At 49.4% G+C, this 19027-nt stretch overlaps 1 protein-coding gene across 1 annotated transcript in view; it reads left to right on the plus strand.

The window, feature by feature from the left end:
- TEKT5 (tektin 5) overlaps positions 1–19027 on the plus strand; it is a 39204-nt gene that overhangs the window by 8756 nt on the left and 11421 nt on the right. The window contains exons 4-5 of the mRNA XM_022552329.3: positions 1700–1843; positions 5680–5902. Of these exons, the coding sequence (XP_022408037.1) occupies positions 1700–1843; positions 5680–5902 (367 nt within the window). The remainder of the gene's footprint in view (positions 1–1699; positions 1844–5679; positions 5903–19027) is intronic.

A 19027-nucleotide genomic window follows, 5' to 3' on the forward strand; every position in this document is an offset into this window, starting at 1 on the left:
ACCACTCTCTCACTTCGTCCCAGCTTACCCTTCCCCCTCCCCATGTCCTCAAGTCCATTCTCTACGTCTGTGTCTTTATTCCTGTCTTGTCCCTAGGTTCTTCAGAACCATTTTTTTTTAGATTCCATATATATGTGTTAGCATACGGTATTTGTTTTTCTCTTTCTGACTTGCTTCACTCTGTATGACAGACTCTAGGTCCATCTACCTCACTACAAATAACTCAATTTTGTTTCTTTTTATGTCTGAGTAATATTCCATTGTATATATGTGCCATATCTTCTTTATCCATTCATCTGTCAATGGACACTTAGGTTGCTTCCATGTCCTGATTATTGTAAATAGAGCTGCAATGAGCATTGTAGTACATGACTCTTTTTGAATTAGAAATACATTTATTTATGTATTTTATTTATTTATGATTGAAAAAAGAAAATTAGCAGGTAAATAATAGTACAGGTACTTTGGGAATATGGCAAGAATCATGAAAGTGGGTCTCCAATGTCTGGAGTCTTGGCACACAGTGACATTTAAGTCTAAACTTCTCAGCCAAGATACCAGTCCTTCAGGCTCAAGTCCTGGCCCCACCCCACTGTGTTCTCCTCACCTGGCTCAGTCCCAGACTCCACCCACTCCCTGACTCCGCCCACTCCTTGACCCTGCCCAGGCCATGACTCTGCCCAGTCCCTGAATCTACCCAATTCCTGACCCTGCCCAGTCCATGACTCCATCCACTCCCTGACTCCACCCAATCCTTGACCCTGCCCAGTCCATGACTCCACCCACTCCCGGACTCCACCCAGTCCCTGATTCTGCCAGCCTTTTGAGCTGCTATGGGTCCCTAAATACCTGGATGTCTCTAGCTTCTCTGCTTTTGCACATGTGGTATCCTCAGCTTGGAATTCTCATCCCCCCAACCCAACTTTGTCCATAATATCTGCTACTATTGTTATGAAAACCCAGCTCAGACACTTTCTGGGGAAGCCTTCCCTGACCACCCCTCACCCAGAGTTAATGGCTTCCTCCTCTGTGTTACTGTGTATCCTTTATGAACCTGCGCTGTTGCTCTTTACATTCTTTCTTTATTTTTTACTGTATTTATTTACACAAATCCGTGAGCAACTTGAAGGTAGTGACTGAGGCTTATTTATGTCTTTTCCCTCTGTGCCTGGCATAGCATCAGACACAAGGATTTGTGAACCAATTTAAATTGAAACCTGGCTTTGCCCAAAGTGTGAATTCGTATCTTCTATATTAGGTCAGCAAACTACAACTGGAGAGCCAAATCTGGCCCACCATCTGTTTTTGTAAATAAAGTTTTATTGGAACACAGCCACAACTATTCATTTACACATTATCTATGCCTGTTTTCCTACGTAGTTGAGTAGTTGCAAGAGAGACCATATGACCCGCAAAACCTAAAATATGTAGTATTTGACCCTTTATAGTAAATGTTTTCTAAGTGACAACAGGTCTGCTTGGATTAGGGGGAGGGTGGGGTAGTGCAGGGAGGCCCTGGGTGTGCGGGGGGGCATCAGGGTGGGAAGAGGGCTGGAAGCCACTGGGGGTGGACAGAGCACCCTCCTGGGGGTCCAGAGACTTGGCTTCCAGCAGTGGCTCTGCACCGACCTCCCCTGTGACCTTGGGTGAGGGACGCTGGGTGAGTGCACAATTTGGGGACATGTCCTTGCCCCCACAGGGATAACCGGGATGCTCAGCATGTCCTGGAGAGGGACCGCGAGGACAAAAACTCAGCCGAGTTCATCGATGAGAAGTGCCTTAACCTACGGAACACATCAGACTGCATCAGCTTCTTCCACGGCGTGGAGAAAATTGATGGCACGTAAGTACCGGGCTGTCAGTCTTCACCTGGCCGTGCCCGAGGACAGCAGGGGTTTCTGGGTCTGATCCTGCTAAGGAAACATAAAGGGGCATCGTGCACCAGTCAAGTGTGAGGCTGTGTGGTTAAGCGGGGATCCTGAGCTACAAGCTACAGAATCCGTTTCTGGCTAACTTAAGATGGAATTTACTGGAAGGCTGTTGGGCAGCCACTGGCTCCAGGGGAAGGCTGGAGGGGAGGTTCTGGCAGCCTGAAGGAGCCAGTGAGAGAGAGCTAATCGGCCTTGTTGTTGGAGCATCACTGTCTTTCCACGTTTGCCCCACTTCACCCAAGATCCCAATTCCAGCAAGAGAGGGCAAGATATTGGCTCGTGAGGGTCACACAGCTGCTGCTGCTGACGCACCTGGACTGGCAAGTCCACCAAACAAATTCCAAGAGGAATTTCCAGAAGGAGGAGGAATTCAAGTTTGGCTGGGAGAGCCAACTGATGCCTGCCCATGCTGGCAGTGGCTTAAGAGCGGATTCTGGAGCCAGGCTGTCTGGCTTCAAATCCAGCCTCCACATTAACCCTCGGGACAAAGGATTTAATTTCTCTGGGCCCCGTTTCATCACCTCTACCACTGGGATAAAAATAGCACCCACCTCCCAGAGTTGCTGTGAGTGTGGAAAGGTGGGCGTGTGAAGTGCTAGGCACAGAGCCTCGTGTCAGGGAATGACGACAGCTAACATTTATTGAGTGCTTGCTGTGTGACCTCATTTTCTCGTCACAACAGCTATGAGGGTGGCGCCTCCTGTCTGCCTGGCACTGCCACGGGCACATCCTAGCATCACGGGATTGCGTGCAGAACAAAGGCATGCTTTCCCCATCGGCAGTCCGAGGTCTGGGATGATGAGGGCTGGAGAGAGATGCTCTGGGTACATGCAGAGGGTGGGGTCTATCTGGGTCCCTTTAAAAAAAAAATCTCTAGCACATAGAATTGTGCTTGGTACATAGTAGGTGTGCAATAAATATTTGTTGAATGAATGAATGAATGAAAGGGGGAAGGGAGGGAGAGGAGAGAAGGAAAGGGAAGGTCTTCTTGGCCCACACCAGGGTCACTTTCTGGATCGTAGTAAATATGCAGGTGTTGAAAGGACCCTTTGGGGTTTCCTGAGATGACAGCTCCTGGGGACCCTTCTCCTCCTCCTGACAAGGTTGACTGCCCACGGCGCTGGCAAAGTGAACAAGACCTCCAGGGGGCCTAGTCCTCTCAGCCACGGCTGCCCACCTGGACAGGGAGTCTGGCAGTTTCCCTTCCCAAACAGATGCCTCCCTGAAAGCTGGGCAGCCAGGCTGGCTGGCAGAGACTCCGATTTCCGTGCCCAGGAGGGGTCTGCTGTTTAAAGTCCTCCATCCAGCGACTCCAGCTGGAAAGCCAGAGCTGCCATTTGTGACTAATTGCTCCCCAGATGTACTAGCTCAGGGCTTTGTATGTGAGGTTTTCTTAAAGTGGGGCCATGTCTGGGCAGGCAACAGGACGCTTGGAGGCTCTGTGTTGCCGTATCTCTGTTCACCGAAGGTCTCATTGCCACGGATTAACCACTGATGATGAAGATGAAGGTGAGAGCTGATGCCTTTTACCTGCTGTTTGCTATAGGTTGGGCCCTGTGCTGAGCGCTTCCACGGTCTCGTGAATAATAAATTTATCAAGTGCTTCCTATTGTCAGGTGCCGTGATAGGGGTTTCACAGTTGGTCAAAAACCCTGGGGGTAGGTACCATTTTTATCCCCATTTTACAGAGGAGACTAAGACTCAGAGAGGTGCAGTGACTGGTCCAAGCTCACACAGCGAGTGGCAGAGCCACGGTCTGAGCCCACGCTGGACACTGGGCCTTTGTTTTACCATAGCACCTTCCTGCCTCCCCAGCAAAGCCTGCTGGGTCCTATGTTTTTAGAGGACACAGGTTCCAGAAAGCACATTCCCCCTACTGAAGCACATCACCCATGAGGAGACAGGCTGCCTCGGCAAATTCCCCCAGGGAGAGTGTGATTAAGCGGGTTGTTTTCCCTAGGGAGCTCAGCTGTCTGCTCCAGGGGAGGGCTTAGCGGCTGCTGCCCTTGACACTGACAGTGTCCCATTGAGCAGTGGGAGGTACCCTCAGAATAAATCCTCTCTGCTGTCCTTGGTGCCTCCTCATTCCTCTATTGATGGTGAGTAGCTGTGTGACCTTGGAAAAGAAGACGCTTCACCTCCCTGAGCCTCAGGTCTTCGTTGGATGAAAGCTCTGGATCAGACTCAGTGCCCTCTCACATCTTTAGAAGCCCAAGGCCTCTCCAGAGGCTTGATTTTAACTCCTGCAAAAGCCAGACAAAACAACCACATTTTGTATGTTTTAAAAAATATTTCTATTCACTATGTAATCTAAGTGTGCTTTCAAATGTCCTGAAAGAGAGTTCTATTCCAGATGATTGAATCTCTTTTTTTCCTACTGCCTGAGAATAAAAATCTGCTTTATTTTAAGAACTGGAGACTTCCCGGCTAGAAAAGACCTTGAAAAGTTATCTAATCTGGTTTATCCCGAGACTGAAGTCAGCTCAAAGAAGCATGTGTCTCTGTTTCTCAAAGGGTTCCCAGAGGAGAAAACTCCTGTACAATAGTTGATTGCTTATTGCCTGAATTTACATACTCGGCCAGGAAGGACTTTCTGTTCCCTAAACTGAATCCCTTATGTGTCACTGCCTCCAAGAAGCCTTCCCAGTCTGCCCTTTCCCTAGTTTGCCCTTTCCAATATAGCCTGAGCTCCATTTGTCCTCCCAGATCCATTCTCTAGCTGCCTTGTTGTGAGTCCTATAGAGGAGCCTGCCCTCTACAAACTGCCTCTCCTGGGTCTTTGCCATCTGGTTCCCAGTTGGGTTCAGCCAATAAGAGGGTCACCAACATGAGATGGAGGAGAAAGATGTTGGGGATTTATTCTACATGGCTCCCTCTCTTGCCTTTCACACCTGGGGTGGTGACAACTTCGTGCATTGCTAGTCTATGAGCACCTCAGGACTATCTGAGAATAAATTCCATTTATTTCCTTTTATGGCCCTGACTGACGCGTAATGACCCACTCCATTTGTCTCTCTTCCATCATCCTGCTTCTAAATTCTTTCATAGAACATAACACAATGTGTGAACATCTTCTTTATTTATTGTCTATCTCCCCCGCCTCCCCCGGAAATTTATCACTATGAGGACAGGGATGTTGCCCACTCTATCCCAAGTGCCTAGAACAAGGCTTGGCGTGTGGCAGGTGTTCAAAGAACATTTGTTGAATGAATAAGTCAGTGCAAGTAGCATGGCCACAGGCTCATCCCTGAATTGAAGGAGCCCTGCAGCCAGCATCATGCCCGATGCCCGCTTCTTGGCCTGTCTCTGTGTTTTTGGTGATGGTGGAGGGAGTGTTAGAGAAAAAAGCTCTTTTGGGGAATCTCTCCTCTCCTACAACTCACCAAGTGCCCTTTCGGGAAACCAGCTAGTCTGCAGTTGCCTCATCTGTAAATGAGGTGTTTGGGTCAGCTCAGTGGCTCTCAACTGGGGGCAATCGTGCCCCCTCCCCCAAGGGACATTTGGTAATATCTAGAGACTTTTTTGATTGTCACAACTGGCGAAGCGTTACTACCGGCATCTAGTGGGTAGAGGCCAGGGATGCTGTTAAACATCCTACAGTGCACAGGACAGCCCCCTCCAACAGAGAACTATTCTGACCCAAATGTCAGAAGTGCCAAGGTTGGGAAACCCCGGTTTCAACGATCTCCAAGCCTGCTGGAGACCCCCTACTCCTCGCCTGGTAAGTTCGCTCTCGTGCCTCTTGCAGGATCTCCGTGCCCGAGACATGGGCCAAGTTCAGTAACGACAATATCAGGCACTCACAGAACATGCAAGCCAACTCCATCCAGCTGCGGGAGGAGGCCCAGAACCTCTTCGATGTGCTGTTGGATCAGATGTGGAAGCAGTTTGCCAGCACCAATCTGGCCTTCAATGCCCGCATCGCCGAGGTGACCGATGTGAAGAACAAGCTGCAGATGGAGCTGGCTAAGGTAAGCGAGGTGCCTGTGCGGACCAGCGTCCATGATGCCAGGCCCCCGGCCCTCGCCCTTGGGTCTCAGCAGCTTCTGGTCGAGCTGCCCGCCCCGCTGCTGCTGCTGAAATGGTCCCAGCAACCCACGGTCTATGAGCCTGTCCACCCAAAAGGGGGCAGAGGCTGTGAGCTTCCTTTGGGGGATTCCAGCATCTTGGGGGTGAATCTTCCTTGCTCACTGGATGATGGAGCTTGGAGCTTGGCCTGGCTGTCACAGCAACACCCAAAGGTGTTGCCGATGGCCCCCAGGTCTCTTTTCTCCATCTGAGCGCATGTGGCCAAGCGTAACCAACGAGGGTGGGTGCCAATATCAGAGCCCCAGGAAACGGATCTGAGCAGGTCTTTTGCGCCCACATCAGCATCTTTGGAAGTGTAACCTCTTGACCTTCAAAGGCTTCAAGAGCATCAGGAGGGGTGGGGTGCTTTTTGAATTTGAGGAGCGGGAAGGACAGCCTAATCCCGCCACCATCTCCTGCTGTTCCCACACTGACATGCCCTTTTCCTGCTCCTGTATTTGAACACGTCATGCTGTTTCCCACCCCGGGGGAGTCCTCTCTGCATGGAATTTATACTCTGCTCAATTTAGAGCACCTACTGGGTGCCAGATGCTGTGCTAGGGACTGGAATGAAAAGAGGAGTCACACAAACAGTCCCCTGGTGCCTGTCCTCAGGGGATTTATATTCTGGTCGGGGAGCAGTGGTGGCTGCACAATTTGTACACAGGAAGGACTTAGGGATGACAATCTGGTGGGAAGGGGGTGGGGAGACAGGGGACTAGTCTTGAACCTGAACTTGCAAAACAGTACCCCTTTTTACTGTATATATATTTGGGGAGGTTTAGTGGGCTGCAGGCAGGGTTTAATGGAAATTACAGGGGCAGTCTAAACCCACCCACATAGGCCAACCATTGGCCTGGGGTATGGAGAGACAGATAAGACAGAAGTTTCTCTAAAATAATTGCAAGGCTGTGATAAGTGTTAATGAGAGAGGAAGCAAGGAGATTCGCCAGAGATTCTCCTGGAGTTCTTACACCAGGTAAATCAGACAGGCAGGTGACATTGACATTAAGAGCAGAGGATAAGGAGTTAGGCAGCCAAAGGATGGGGTGGGGCAAGTGCTCCCAAGAGGATGAATGTGGGATGAGGCTGGAGGAAGGAGCAGGCACAGGGACCTCCTGCGGATTCTTTCTTTCTTTCTTCCGTCCTTCTTTCCTTCCTTCCTTCCTTTCTTTCTCTCTCTCTCTCTCCCTCCCCCCTTCCTTCCTTCCTTTCCTTCCTTCCATCCTTTCCTCCCTTCCCTTCCCTCCTTCCCTTTCCTTCCTTCTTTCTTTCTTCCTTTCCTTGAAAAATCATTCTATTATTGTGATAAAATATACATAACAAAACATTTGCCATTTCTTACTCTGTTTGCGCTGCTATAACAAAAATACCATAGACTGGGTGACTTATAAACAACAGAAATTTATTTCTCACACTTCTGAGGACTGGGAAGTCCAGGATCGAGGTACTGGGAGATGTGGTGTCTGGTGAGAACCCGCTTCTTGGTTCATGGATGCTGTCCTCCCACTGTGTCCTCACATGGCAGAGAGGTGCGGGAGCTCTCTGAGGTCTCTTTCATAAGGGCACTAATCCCATTGATGAGCTGATGACCTAATCACCTCCCATAGACCCCCACCTCCTAATACTGTCACAATGGGGATTGGGTGTCAGTATCTGAATTTGCGGGGACACAGACATTCAGTCCATAGCAACCATTATTAAGTGTAGAGTTCTGTGTTATGTATCTTCACATGTGGCGCAGATGTCAACACCATCCATCTCTAGAACAATTTTTCATCTTCCCAAAGTGAAAAGAACCCTGTGTTTAAACTTTGTACTCATTAAACAATGACTACCCATTCCCCTCTCCCCTGGCAACCACCAGTTCTACTTTCTGTCTCTATGAATTGACTAGATACCTCATATAAGTGGAACCATACAGTATTTGTCCTTTTGTGTCTGGCTTATTTTACTTAGCACAATGTCTTTAAGGTTCATCCATGTGGTAGATTGCATCAGAATGTCCTTCCTTTGTAAAGATGAACGATATTCCATGGATGTATATGCCGTGTATCCATTCATTCCTCCATGGACGCTTGGATTGCTTTCGCCTTTTGGCTGTTGTGCAAGTGTTTTCTTTTAATGAGGCATTTCCTATAGTGGATCAAATACAGTTCATTGTCAAGTTTTACCACATGAGTCTGAGGCCTGGAGGTGACTTGGGAACTCCTTTGCAAGTCCTTTGGTGGGACTTGGTGGCTGGTTTCTCATCTGTGAAACAAGGAGTAAGAATTCCTACTTGGTGATGATAGTGTAAGGATTAGTGAGTTGATCTCTGCGGAGCTGTTAGTGCTTCGCACACAGTAAACACTCAGTAAAAGGTAACTGTAAGTATTAATATTATTGATGGAGAGAACACGGATCTTCTGGGTGGGGTGGGGTGCATACCCTTTTCCCTATTCACATTTCTCCATGGAAGTTTTGAATTATTACTAGCAGCTTCATCCCTGCTGATCACAGAGTTTTTGCTACCACGTGGATTTTTATTAATAGTCATTATTTAATAACCAGCTGCTTTGCAAGTAAGTGAGCACCCATTTGAAATACACCAGACCCCAACATGACACGACTGACATTTCACTTGTCTTCTGGTTGGTGACCATCTCACATAGTGTTTTTCTAAGATAGTAAAGGAAAGAGTTGATATAATGAAAATAAATATATAGCAACCATTTCACCTTTCAACAGTTTGCGTTAGCTGGAGGATTTGAAATGCTCTCTTTAAAATTTCAACTGTTAATTGTTGAGCTTGGCCTGATTCCCCTTGGCAAGAGGCATTTCTGGAAAATTCTAGGCCCCCATCCCTACCTGTGCTGCAAAGCAATTATTGCCCTGGTGGTCATAGGAATCCACTTTGGAAGGCCAGGTCTCCACAGTTCCCCATGCAGACTTTGAATGCCCCAGTGGTTTAGGGCTGCGTAGACAGCCTTGTCTGTCTTGGTCATGTTCACCATGATCCTGGGGTTCTATCCCCAAGGCCATACCCCAAGCCTTGTAACTTGTCCTGGGTCCTCACACATTGGGGCCTTGGGGTATCAACCAGTCATACTGGCCACTGCTTAAAGAAGGGCTGGTGACCTCTTTGGGCTGAAACAGTTGATAGCCACAGAGTGGGTGGCTCCTGAGAACCAGGGACCCAGTGCTGGGTGGGAGGTGGGGGAGGGGCGTGTCTCCAGATAAGCATAAGTACCCTGCATCCAATTGCCCAGTCCAAGGTGCCTTTTAGTGGAAGACTCAATGTGGAGGGCAAGGTGCAAGGACCTGGGGGGAGGGGGCATGGGGGCAGGGACGCTGCTACAGCATAGCGCTTATTCTACACTTGTGGGAACGAGGCCCCAGCAGGGGAAATGCCGGTAGGTGTGTTACACGGACGCAGCGTTAATATCACCGAATCACACAGTGAGAAAGTTATTCCTTCTTTAGTCCTTTTTCAATCCTTGTGATGCTCTCAAGAGGAGAGTCTTGATCGGATACTAGACGGCCTTCCTCACCTCTTTAACCCCGTCTGATCTCCCTTTTAAACAGAGAGCGCCGGCCTCAGGCTGAGAGCTTTGGGCAGGCAGCTGTATCCAGCCAGAGTTTCAGTCACATGGTTTTACTTTCATCTTGTTCGTGCATTTTTATGGTTATTTCCATTATGGCAAATGATGCTGATTTTCCACTGATAATAGTGATATGAAGTTTTATTTTTAAACAAATGCATTTAAGGTTTGTTTTTTTGTTTTTTAAAAAGCCAATTGACTTGAAAAGATTGTTAATCATGTCACAAGTGGTGTGAGGGGATATGGCCATAATGGTAAGGATGGTAGGTGAAAACCTGACTGTTGGAGAAGAGGAAAGTAGACCTGTGCATCTCAAGTATTACTTTGTGTGCAGTAATCACCCATGTTACCTGGAGATTGCATCGAAATGCAGATTCTGATTGAGCAGGTCTGGGGTTGGGCCTGAGCGTATGCATGTTGAACAGCCTCAGGAAGTTGCCAATACCACCGGTGGGAGGTAAGGCAGAGTGCAGGTTGTAAAGCGAGTTGGCTTTGACAAAGAAGCTGTCTCCTTCTCTTCTTTCCCTCCTTCTTCCTGCCTCTCTCTCCCAAACTCAAAATATTGGGGGAACCAAATCCTTCCAAAAGGCAAGCCACAGTCATCCAATTCTAACCAGATTTTCTCTAATTGCATTTTGCTTCCAAGCTTCCCAGCCAAGCCCAGCCATTCCTCCCTCGAGGGATCAGGCCCGCTCGGCCCATCCCATAGATCTTCCCCGCCCGACTTTGCAGATGCAAACACCCCTCTGGGATTTCTGCCGCCCCTCCCAGATGCATGCCCTTGAATCAAAATCTCATTTTTCCATCTTGGTTATTAATGTGGTCGGGGCAACTGACCTTAGGAGCTGGGGAGGATAAGCCAGAAGCGCGGCCTCGACTGGGTTGTCGGAGAGATGTGTCGGATTTCTCTGCTTCCTCTCAACAGCACACCGCCCCCTGCAAGCTGTAGGCTTTCTTGTAGCAAACAGGAGCCAACCTTCACCCTACTGCCTCCTCCACCTGGAGCTCCAACCATCTCAGTTGGTGGCTCTCACTTCCAGATGCTTCCAGAAGCTTCCAGGGGCTCAATCCCCAATTCTGGAGTCCACTTAGATGCTCCTCTCTCTCTACCACCTCACATCCCCTCCACCAGCAAATCCTGTTGGTTCTACTTTCAGAATCTCCTCACTCCCCATTCCCTCCTCTGCTTCCGCCCTGCCCCAGGCCTCTACCATCTCTTGTCTGGACAATTGCTGTGTTCTCCTAATGGCTCTGTTTGCTTTTTTTTTTTTTTTTTTTTTCGGTACGCGGGCCTCTCAGTGTTGTGGCCTCTCCCGTTGCGGACGCACAGGCTCAGCGACCATGGCTCACGGGCCTAGCCACTCGTGGCATGTGGGATCTTCCCGGACTGGGGCATGAACCCGTGTCCCCTGCATCGGCAGGTGGACTCTCAACCACTGCGCCACCAGGGAAGCCCTCTGTTTGCTTTTGATACAGCCAACTGTTTAGCTGGAGGCTTGTTGAGAGGGCATTCGATACTTGAATAGGCCGACTAGACTGGCAGAGGGAAAAAGTTCAATTGCTTTAGATTTTTCAGAAAACCTTGAGAGTTTAGCTGGAGAATGCAGGTGACAGGCTCTCTCTGCTGGTGTCCCTGGGTCACCATCTTCACCGTGGCCAGGCCTGTCTGCACCACTGCTGTCATGAGAATTTCTCAGCACCCCTCACCTTTGCAATGGCAGCGCCTCCCAAAATGCATGGAGCTCAGTGAAGTCTAAGGTAATGCAGACGGACTAGTTTTTAAATCAGGGGATAAACACCTGTAGTCCAGGGGTTAAACTTGACCCACCTATTATTTGGCCTCTCACATTTTTCTTATAACAGCTCTGTTTTTACTTGACACATAATTAACTGTACATATTTCAAGTGTAGAATCTGAGAAGCTTTAACACATATATGTCATGAAGCCACCACCTCAATCAAGGTAGTGAACATATGAAAAGGTTTCCTTATGTCTTTTGTCATCTCTCCCTCCCTCATTTCCAACACAACCACTGATCTGCTGTCATTGCAGAGTAATTTGCATTTTCTACAATAATTACATAAAGGGCACCATACCCTATCCATTCTTTTTTCATTAGTCTTCTTTCACTCAGCGTAGTCGAGATTCCTAGTTTGTCCCTTCTTATTCCTGTGTCTTGTATGTCTTGTATGGATACCGTATTGTATGTATACACCCCTGGTATGTATCGTATCCATATACCACAATTTGTTTATCCATTCACTTGTCGATGGACATTAGGGTTGTTTCCAGTTTGAGGCTGTTACCAATAAAGCTACTATGAACATTCACATACATACCTTTCTAAGCATTCTCAGGTTTTGTTTTTTTTAATATCTTGGTAAAAAATGGAGATTTTATGTAGAAGTTCAGATTTCTAGAATCTCTGGAAAAATGGGTGGCTCTAGCAACTCCGAGCCCACTTTCCTACAGGGGAGCAACAAACAGGAGTTGAATGGCCACAGCCCCTCGTTGGACAGGGCCCGGGCTCTCCGATTGGCTCAGTCCCCACGGTCTTCCCTCACGGCCCCCTTTGCGCATTTGCATCACCTGCCTGATTCCAGCAGACTTGTACCTTGGCACGTTCTGCTCTGTGCATCGGAGGAAATGCAAGAAAGCAGCCAGGCCTGGAAAGGATTGTAGAGAACCCAGATGGGCTCTGAGTTTTCCCCTTCAAAGGTTTTGCTTTTACTCTGAAGTTTCTTTGGGGTTTCGACTTCCAATTGGTCATTAACACCAGCAGAACCTCTCCTGCCCCAGGAGGAAATGCCAGGGCAGGAAGACACGTGTCTGTGCGGTGAGGGCCCGCAGTCGCCATCTGAGGGCCCCAGAGCCTGCCGCCAGCCCCTCTGTTTGTCCAACGAGGCCTGGAACCCGTGGTGGAGTGGGAAAAGCTTTTGTGCTTTGCAAGCAGTCGGATCCCTTCCAGCACCAGTGCCCGCAGACAAGCTCCTGACGGCTCGTTTCTAAAACCAGCCCAGCCCAGGGGATGTGCAGCCGGCCCGCCTGCCTGTGGTGAGGAGGGGCCGGGCCAGGCCTTAAACACCATTGCATCCTAGTGAGAAAGTTCTTGTTTCAAGTTCCCTCCATCAATCTTCCCAATAGTGTCGAGGAACAAGGCTTGATGTGACGCTAATCTGTCTTTGCCATCGCTCTTTTGTTTGGGAATCCCCCTTTCCAGCCAGGACTCAAGCCTCAAGCTGGCACTGAACCTTTGAAAGACAACAGAGCTTAGAATCAAGGTCTTTCTTTCCATCTTCTCTACTGTGATAGTACTTTCTATCAATGGCAAGAGATAACCATAATCATTTTCCATGTGTGGCAATGATATAAAGATACCATTTCAAATACATTTGTTCAAGGCTGAAAAAGGAGTTGATTTGAAGAAGTAGACTAAATAATTGTTCAGACATGCTTGGGTGTGTGGGTATGTAGAGGGTTCCCAAGGTAAGCCTCAGGAGAGGCCTCGGGGCTGTGTTCAGTAGGTCTCTCTGCCTGATGCTCACCTTAGTACCAAGAGGAATCAAAGGCTCCCTGGTGTCATGTAGGCTCAGGTCTCATCACTGTACTTGGGAGGTATGGTCCTGGGGACACCCGGTTGAGGGGTCCACGAGAGCTCATATACGGGCAGTTCTGAGGGCTGTGAAATGGTGGGATGATGGGGCGGGGGTGCTGGGTCACCGCTGTCTGTCCACGGTGACACTGTGCCAAGTGAGAGAGGAACGGCTGGGATCAGGGAAACAGGGCCAAGGTCCAGAGCTCGGAAGGCAGCCAACAAATGCAGGATGCTGGAGGGACCAGACAGCAGAGGGGGCCGAAAATGAGCGTGGGTCAGCATGGCCCGGGTAGGAGCTGAGGACCGTGCAAATGAGGTAGTTTTGAGTTCACTTTGTGGACCACTGATACTCAAGGAAGCTATTACTGCCCTCTGCAGTTGGTGTTAGCCAATCGTATGCTTTGACTGGAAGCCCTGGGTGGGGCAATCACTGGGATTGGTTGCTGCTGAGACAAGAAGAATATAAGATGCAAGCCTGGGGGAGGCAGAGGGTTGCCTTGGCACCTCCTGGGTATGGGTGTGTCCCAGCAGTCTCCTCGTTTCTTCCAATTTGTGACTTGTTCAGTTTTGGGTCCTCAGCTCCTTGCCTACTCAGGACCTGCTGCCCAGCCTCACCTATACTCCTGGCTTTCACATATGCTTGCCTCATCCTGGTCCAGATTCCTCTTCCATCTTGACACTCTTCTCCCACGTGTGAGCCCCATAGTGCAGTGCAGATGGCTGGGTTCAGTTCTGGCTCTAGCATTTCCTGGCCATGTGACGAAGATCAGATTGTCCCACCTCTCTGTACCTCAGTTTCTCCCTCTGTCAAATGGGAGCAATAATGGTTGGCAAATATTTGCTCTAAGAATAAGAGCATCCACACTGGACTGGTCATCTTGTAAGTGCTCAGTGACTATTAACTATAAAAATGGTAAAAAAAAACAAACAAAAACCCAACAACAACCCCCAAAACAAAACTGTGGTCTGATTTATAACCTGTTGATGGGGAGGGACAAGCAAAGTGACTGAAAGAATATGGCCTCTGGAATCAAAAGACCAGGGCTGGATTTGGTAAAGTAACTCCTCTGATTCTCGATTTCCTAATTTCTGAGAGAGGAATAATCCTGAAAATGTACAGCTAAGCAGTTCTCAACCCTCGCACATTGGAATCACCCTGATCTCTAGGGATTCTGATTTAATTGGTTGGGGTATGGCCTGGGCATCCAACCTTTTAAACTCCCCAGCCAAGGTTGAGAGCTAAAGGTTCAGAGTTCAGACCAGTGGTTCTCCAGGTGTGGTCCCCGGACCAGCATCACCAGCATCCCCTGGGAACTTGTTAGAAGTGCACATTCTTGGGCCCCATCCTGGACCTTCTGAATCAGAAACTCTGGGGTCCAGCCATCAGAGTTTTAACCAGTTCTCCAGATGTGCCTCCCAGGCATAGACGTGCAACAAATGTTTTCTAATCTCCTCTCTCCTCCCTCCCTCCCTGAGAGGTATTTACTAAGCACATCCTGTGTGCTAGACTCTGAATTAGGAGCTGGGGGTACAATGATCCCTGCTCTCAGTGGGGCTTATGTTCTAGTGGGAGAGACCAATTTAAAAAAAAATAAGTAAATACATGATTAATTAAAAATTGTGATAAGCATTAAGAAGAAGAGCCTCGGGGGCCTGAGCTAGTAGATTTCCATGAATTTTCACAGAATCATACAAGTGTCCTCTCCAGCAGGGAGCCCCCACCCCTCCAGGACTTTCAGGACCCCTGACCCCAGACGGCCTCTGAGCAGCTGTACTTGTATTGGCCTGGCATTGTCTGAAGGCAGCCGGCTGCCTCTGGACAGAAACAACTGCGAGCAGGGTTGACTCAACATCTCTCCTCCAGAGTCGTAATCCTCGCCCGGGCTGAATTTACTCCCTGGTGGCATTTGCCGATGTCTGGAGACATTTTGTTTGTTACAACTTGCGGGGGGCAGCGTGCTGCTACTAGATAGATAGTGGGTAGAGCCCAGGGAGGCTGCTAAACACTGCAACGCACGAGACAGCTTCCCGCAACAAAGAAGTTGTGGCCCCAAATGTCAGGAGTGCCGAGTTCGACTATTAACTATAAAAATGGTAAAAAAAAAAAAAAAAAAAATGCTCTGGCACTCTCACGCCCTGCATTTCTGGCCAAGTCCCTCTGGAGCCCTCCTCAACTAGTTCTTGCCCCTGGGCTTGGCCGCGCTTGAAAATCTTCCACCGTTTGACCAAAAAAAAGGATTCCAAGCTGCCTTCCTAAGCTGGGGAGCCGCACTGAGCCAGGCATCTCCTTGGAAACCCCTTGGCTTCATGCAATTTGGAAAACAATGAATTTGCAAGGTTGCACAAAGCACCCAGAAGCCGGCTGGAACTGCTAAATCTGTTTTTTCCCTCCACATCAAAAATAATTTCCCGGCCCTAGAGACAGCCTAGAAGCTTTCTCTACTGTCACAAGACAAGATGCAGGCAGATTTTACACGGCCAACGACTCTGCCAAACACATTCCCCCTTTCAAAGGCTTTGGGTGGATTTCTACTCCAGCCAGGAATATCAGCGCCCTTTTCCACTGAGCCGAGGTTGGTTTCGTCCGAGGCAGACCTGGCAAGTGCTTTTCACACCCCATTCAAGACCAGAGACCATTTCCAGCTCAGACCTCACCCTTTCCCCACGCTGGGGACCCCAACAAGGTCTGAGAGTGGACGATCACGGTCTAGTTTGCCATCTGATTACAAGTAGCAGGAGAGAGAAAAAAAATTCACCATCACCACAAAAGACATATTAACCTTACTCTGTGCAGGCAGAGTTCTAAGTGCTTTTCTAACATTAACTCATCTTCCCTCCTACAACCCCATGAAGAAGGGATTACTATTAGCCCCATTTTACAGATGAGGAAACTGAAGACAAGTATTTTCCTAAAGCCCCCCACCCCACCCACCGCAGCAAGTAAATGGCAGAGCCAGGATTTGAATCTAGGTGTTCTGCTCTAGAGTTCATTCTTTAAGTTAATGTGAACATCTCCCCCACTCCCACCACCACCGCCTAACAACAACAACAATAATAATAACCACTAGATCGGTGGCCTTCCAACGGACAGTTCTATACCCCAAGGACATCTGATAACGTCTACAGACATTTTTGGTTATTACAACTTGGTAGGGGGTGCTACTGGCATCTAGTGGGTAGAGGCCGGGGATGCAGCTAAACATCCTACAGTGCATAGGACAGCCCCACAGTAGAGAATAACCCAGCCCCAAATGTCAATAGTGCCAGGACTGAGAAGCCTTGGTCTCCTGGCATTAAGGTTTGACTTAAAAAAAAAAAAAAAAAAGAAAGGATAAAATGTAGAAGATAGGTAGGTGGATGGATACATGGATGGATACATGGATACATGGATGGATGGATGGGTATATAGATGGATACATGGATGGATGGATGGATAGATGGATGGATAGAAAGTGCTGAGGTCTATAGAGTGCCTGTTAGGTGCCAGCCAGTGTGCTAAACATGGGGTACCTAAATCAATCCTTGCAGTCACCCTCTGAGGTAGATACTGTTATTATCTCCATTATACAGGTGGGGAAACTGAGGCTCAGAGAGGCTTGGCACTTTGCCAAGGCCACGTGCTCAGTCCTATGTTGCTGGCATTTGAACACAGGCTGGAGGCCCCTCCTGATTTTAGGGGCTGCCCCTCCTCCCTTGGCACACCCCAGCCATTACCAGTGCTCCCCATTTGTATACTCTTGTGAACTCATTCCTTCTGTGTCTCTCCATCCTGCCTTGGTGTGGGCCCTCCTGCCTCTCAGTTCCTCACTGGCCATCTTCTTCCCTCCTTTGTCCCTTCTGTCCACCCTCCAAATGGCAGCCGGAGAGATTTGCCTCAAACTACAAACATGACCATGTCCTGCTTTAAAACATTAATGTACCTGTGATCACCTGAGCGTTTTGTTAAAATGCACAGTACCTTCGTAGGTCTGGGGTAGGGCCTGAGAGTCTGCATTTCTGCCAAGCGCTCAGAATCCAGTGATACTGGTCTACAGACCACACCTTGAGTAGCAAGGAGCTAGAGAAATTGTTCTCTCTGAACGTGGGAAACCTCGGAGGCACAGCAGCCTTGTGTGCGCTGGGCTGCTTAGAGGGACCAGGACTTCCTCTGTGAGGGACTACAGCGGGGACCTCACACTACCAGCCCCAGGGCCAAATCTGCACCCCGCCTCCGCCTGTTTCCGTAAATAAAGTTTTACTGGAACACAGATCCCCCCATACATTTACGTATTGTCCGGGGCTACTTCTGCACTGCAGTGGCCAAGTTGAGCAGTTGTGACAGAAACCATATGGCTCCTAAAGCCTAAAATATCTACCACCCAGACCTTTACAGAAAAACGTGTCCCCTGTCTACAGCATCTTCAAAAGGCTCCAGAAGGCTGCGTGTTGGGGACTCCCAGCCATCTGAGGGGGGTTGACTTGAAGACTTAAAATCACACACACACACACACACACACACACACACACACACACACACACACACACACACACACACACACACAGAGACAGCCATACCTGCGGGTAACAGCTCTCAGGCCGGATCTCAGAGGCAGTGGCTCCGGGCACGCGGGGCTGATGGGTGATGGGTTAGAGCATGTACATGGTCCGGAAGCACTTGCAGTGCTCTAGCCAGTGAGGAAGACAGGCCTCGAGTCCTCATTCACTGGATGAGGAAGTTGGGCCTCTCCCCACAGCCCAGGGCTCTGAGTGGGGTGTGAGCGCCACAGCTGGTTTGCATTGGGGCTTAGACAGGACCCTAGTCTCCTGACTTCCCGCCCAGGGCTCTTACCTCCAAGAGCCTGCATGGAGGCCGCTGTGGCTGGGAATCTGCCTGGAGCGGAGCGGGTAGGGGTTGTTAACAGAAAGACCTTTGGTTCCCCAAGCCGGTGGGGGATGGGGGTATGTGGCCCACCTTCTGCCTTGAGCTGACTCCCCTCTGAGCCACATTCCAGAGGCTGAGAAAGAGGACGCTCCTCGATTACGCAGGTGACCCCTGCCTTGACCCCTTACGCCCAAAGAAGTGGGTTGATGGAGGTTGACCCTGAGCCCTGGACTGGAGGTCGACCCTGAGCCCTGGACTGGAGGTCTGAGGGAACTGAAGCTGCCTGCAAAGACAAATTCTGTCAAACGAATCTGAGTTTCTTCAGATTGCCTGACATTAAAAAGAAAAAAAAGACCAATGATCAAAGAGGAAAAATCTCCTAACAGACTGAACGTTGCAGGATGGGAGTTGGGGGCAGGGTGGGGAGGCAGGATGGCCCATGGCATATGCCAGCACTGGACTAAAAACTTCCTACACGTTACTTCATTTAATCTGCACAGCAACCTGGTGGGTGAGTTGTTATTGTCGTACTGGCTTTACAGACAAGAGAACAAGCGCCCTGCACAGTGTCTGGCCCCATAGAAGGGGCTACTGAGTGAAGGGCTCAGTAGATATTGAATGCATGATTGCATGAGGCACAGAGAGGTTAAGTGACCCATTGAAGGTCACACAGCGGGGAAAAGCAGGAGCTGGAATTTGAACCTAGGTCTGTGTGATCACGGAGGGACTCAGTGAGCTGAAGTGACCTGCCCTCCCCGCGCCCCCATGCACGGTATGTGGGAGGCTTAGAATAGTCTCGCAACCTTGACTGGCAGGCAGCCTGCAGCACAGGGCCCAGAGCTAGGGCCTGGGGAGGGGAGTGAGGTGACCCTTCCACTCCCACTCCCTCCTTCCCAACTGAGTTCCAGCTTCCGGCCAAGGCTGCTGAGACTCCTCCCATGGGGTGACCCCCTGGGCCAATCCCACAGCGGCTCGCCCAGCTGCTCC

This window comes from Delphinapterus leucas, chromosome 15 (genome assembly GCF_059928025.1).
Source record: "Delphinapterus leucas isolate spDelLeu-1000000601 "Yukka" chromosome 15, BTC_Dleu_Yukka2, whole genome shotgun sequence".
NCBI classification, from domain to species: Eukaryota; Metazoa; Chordata; class Mammalia; order Artiodactyla; family Monodontidae; genus Delphinapterus; species Delphinapterus leucas.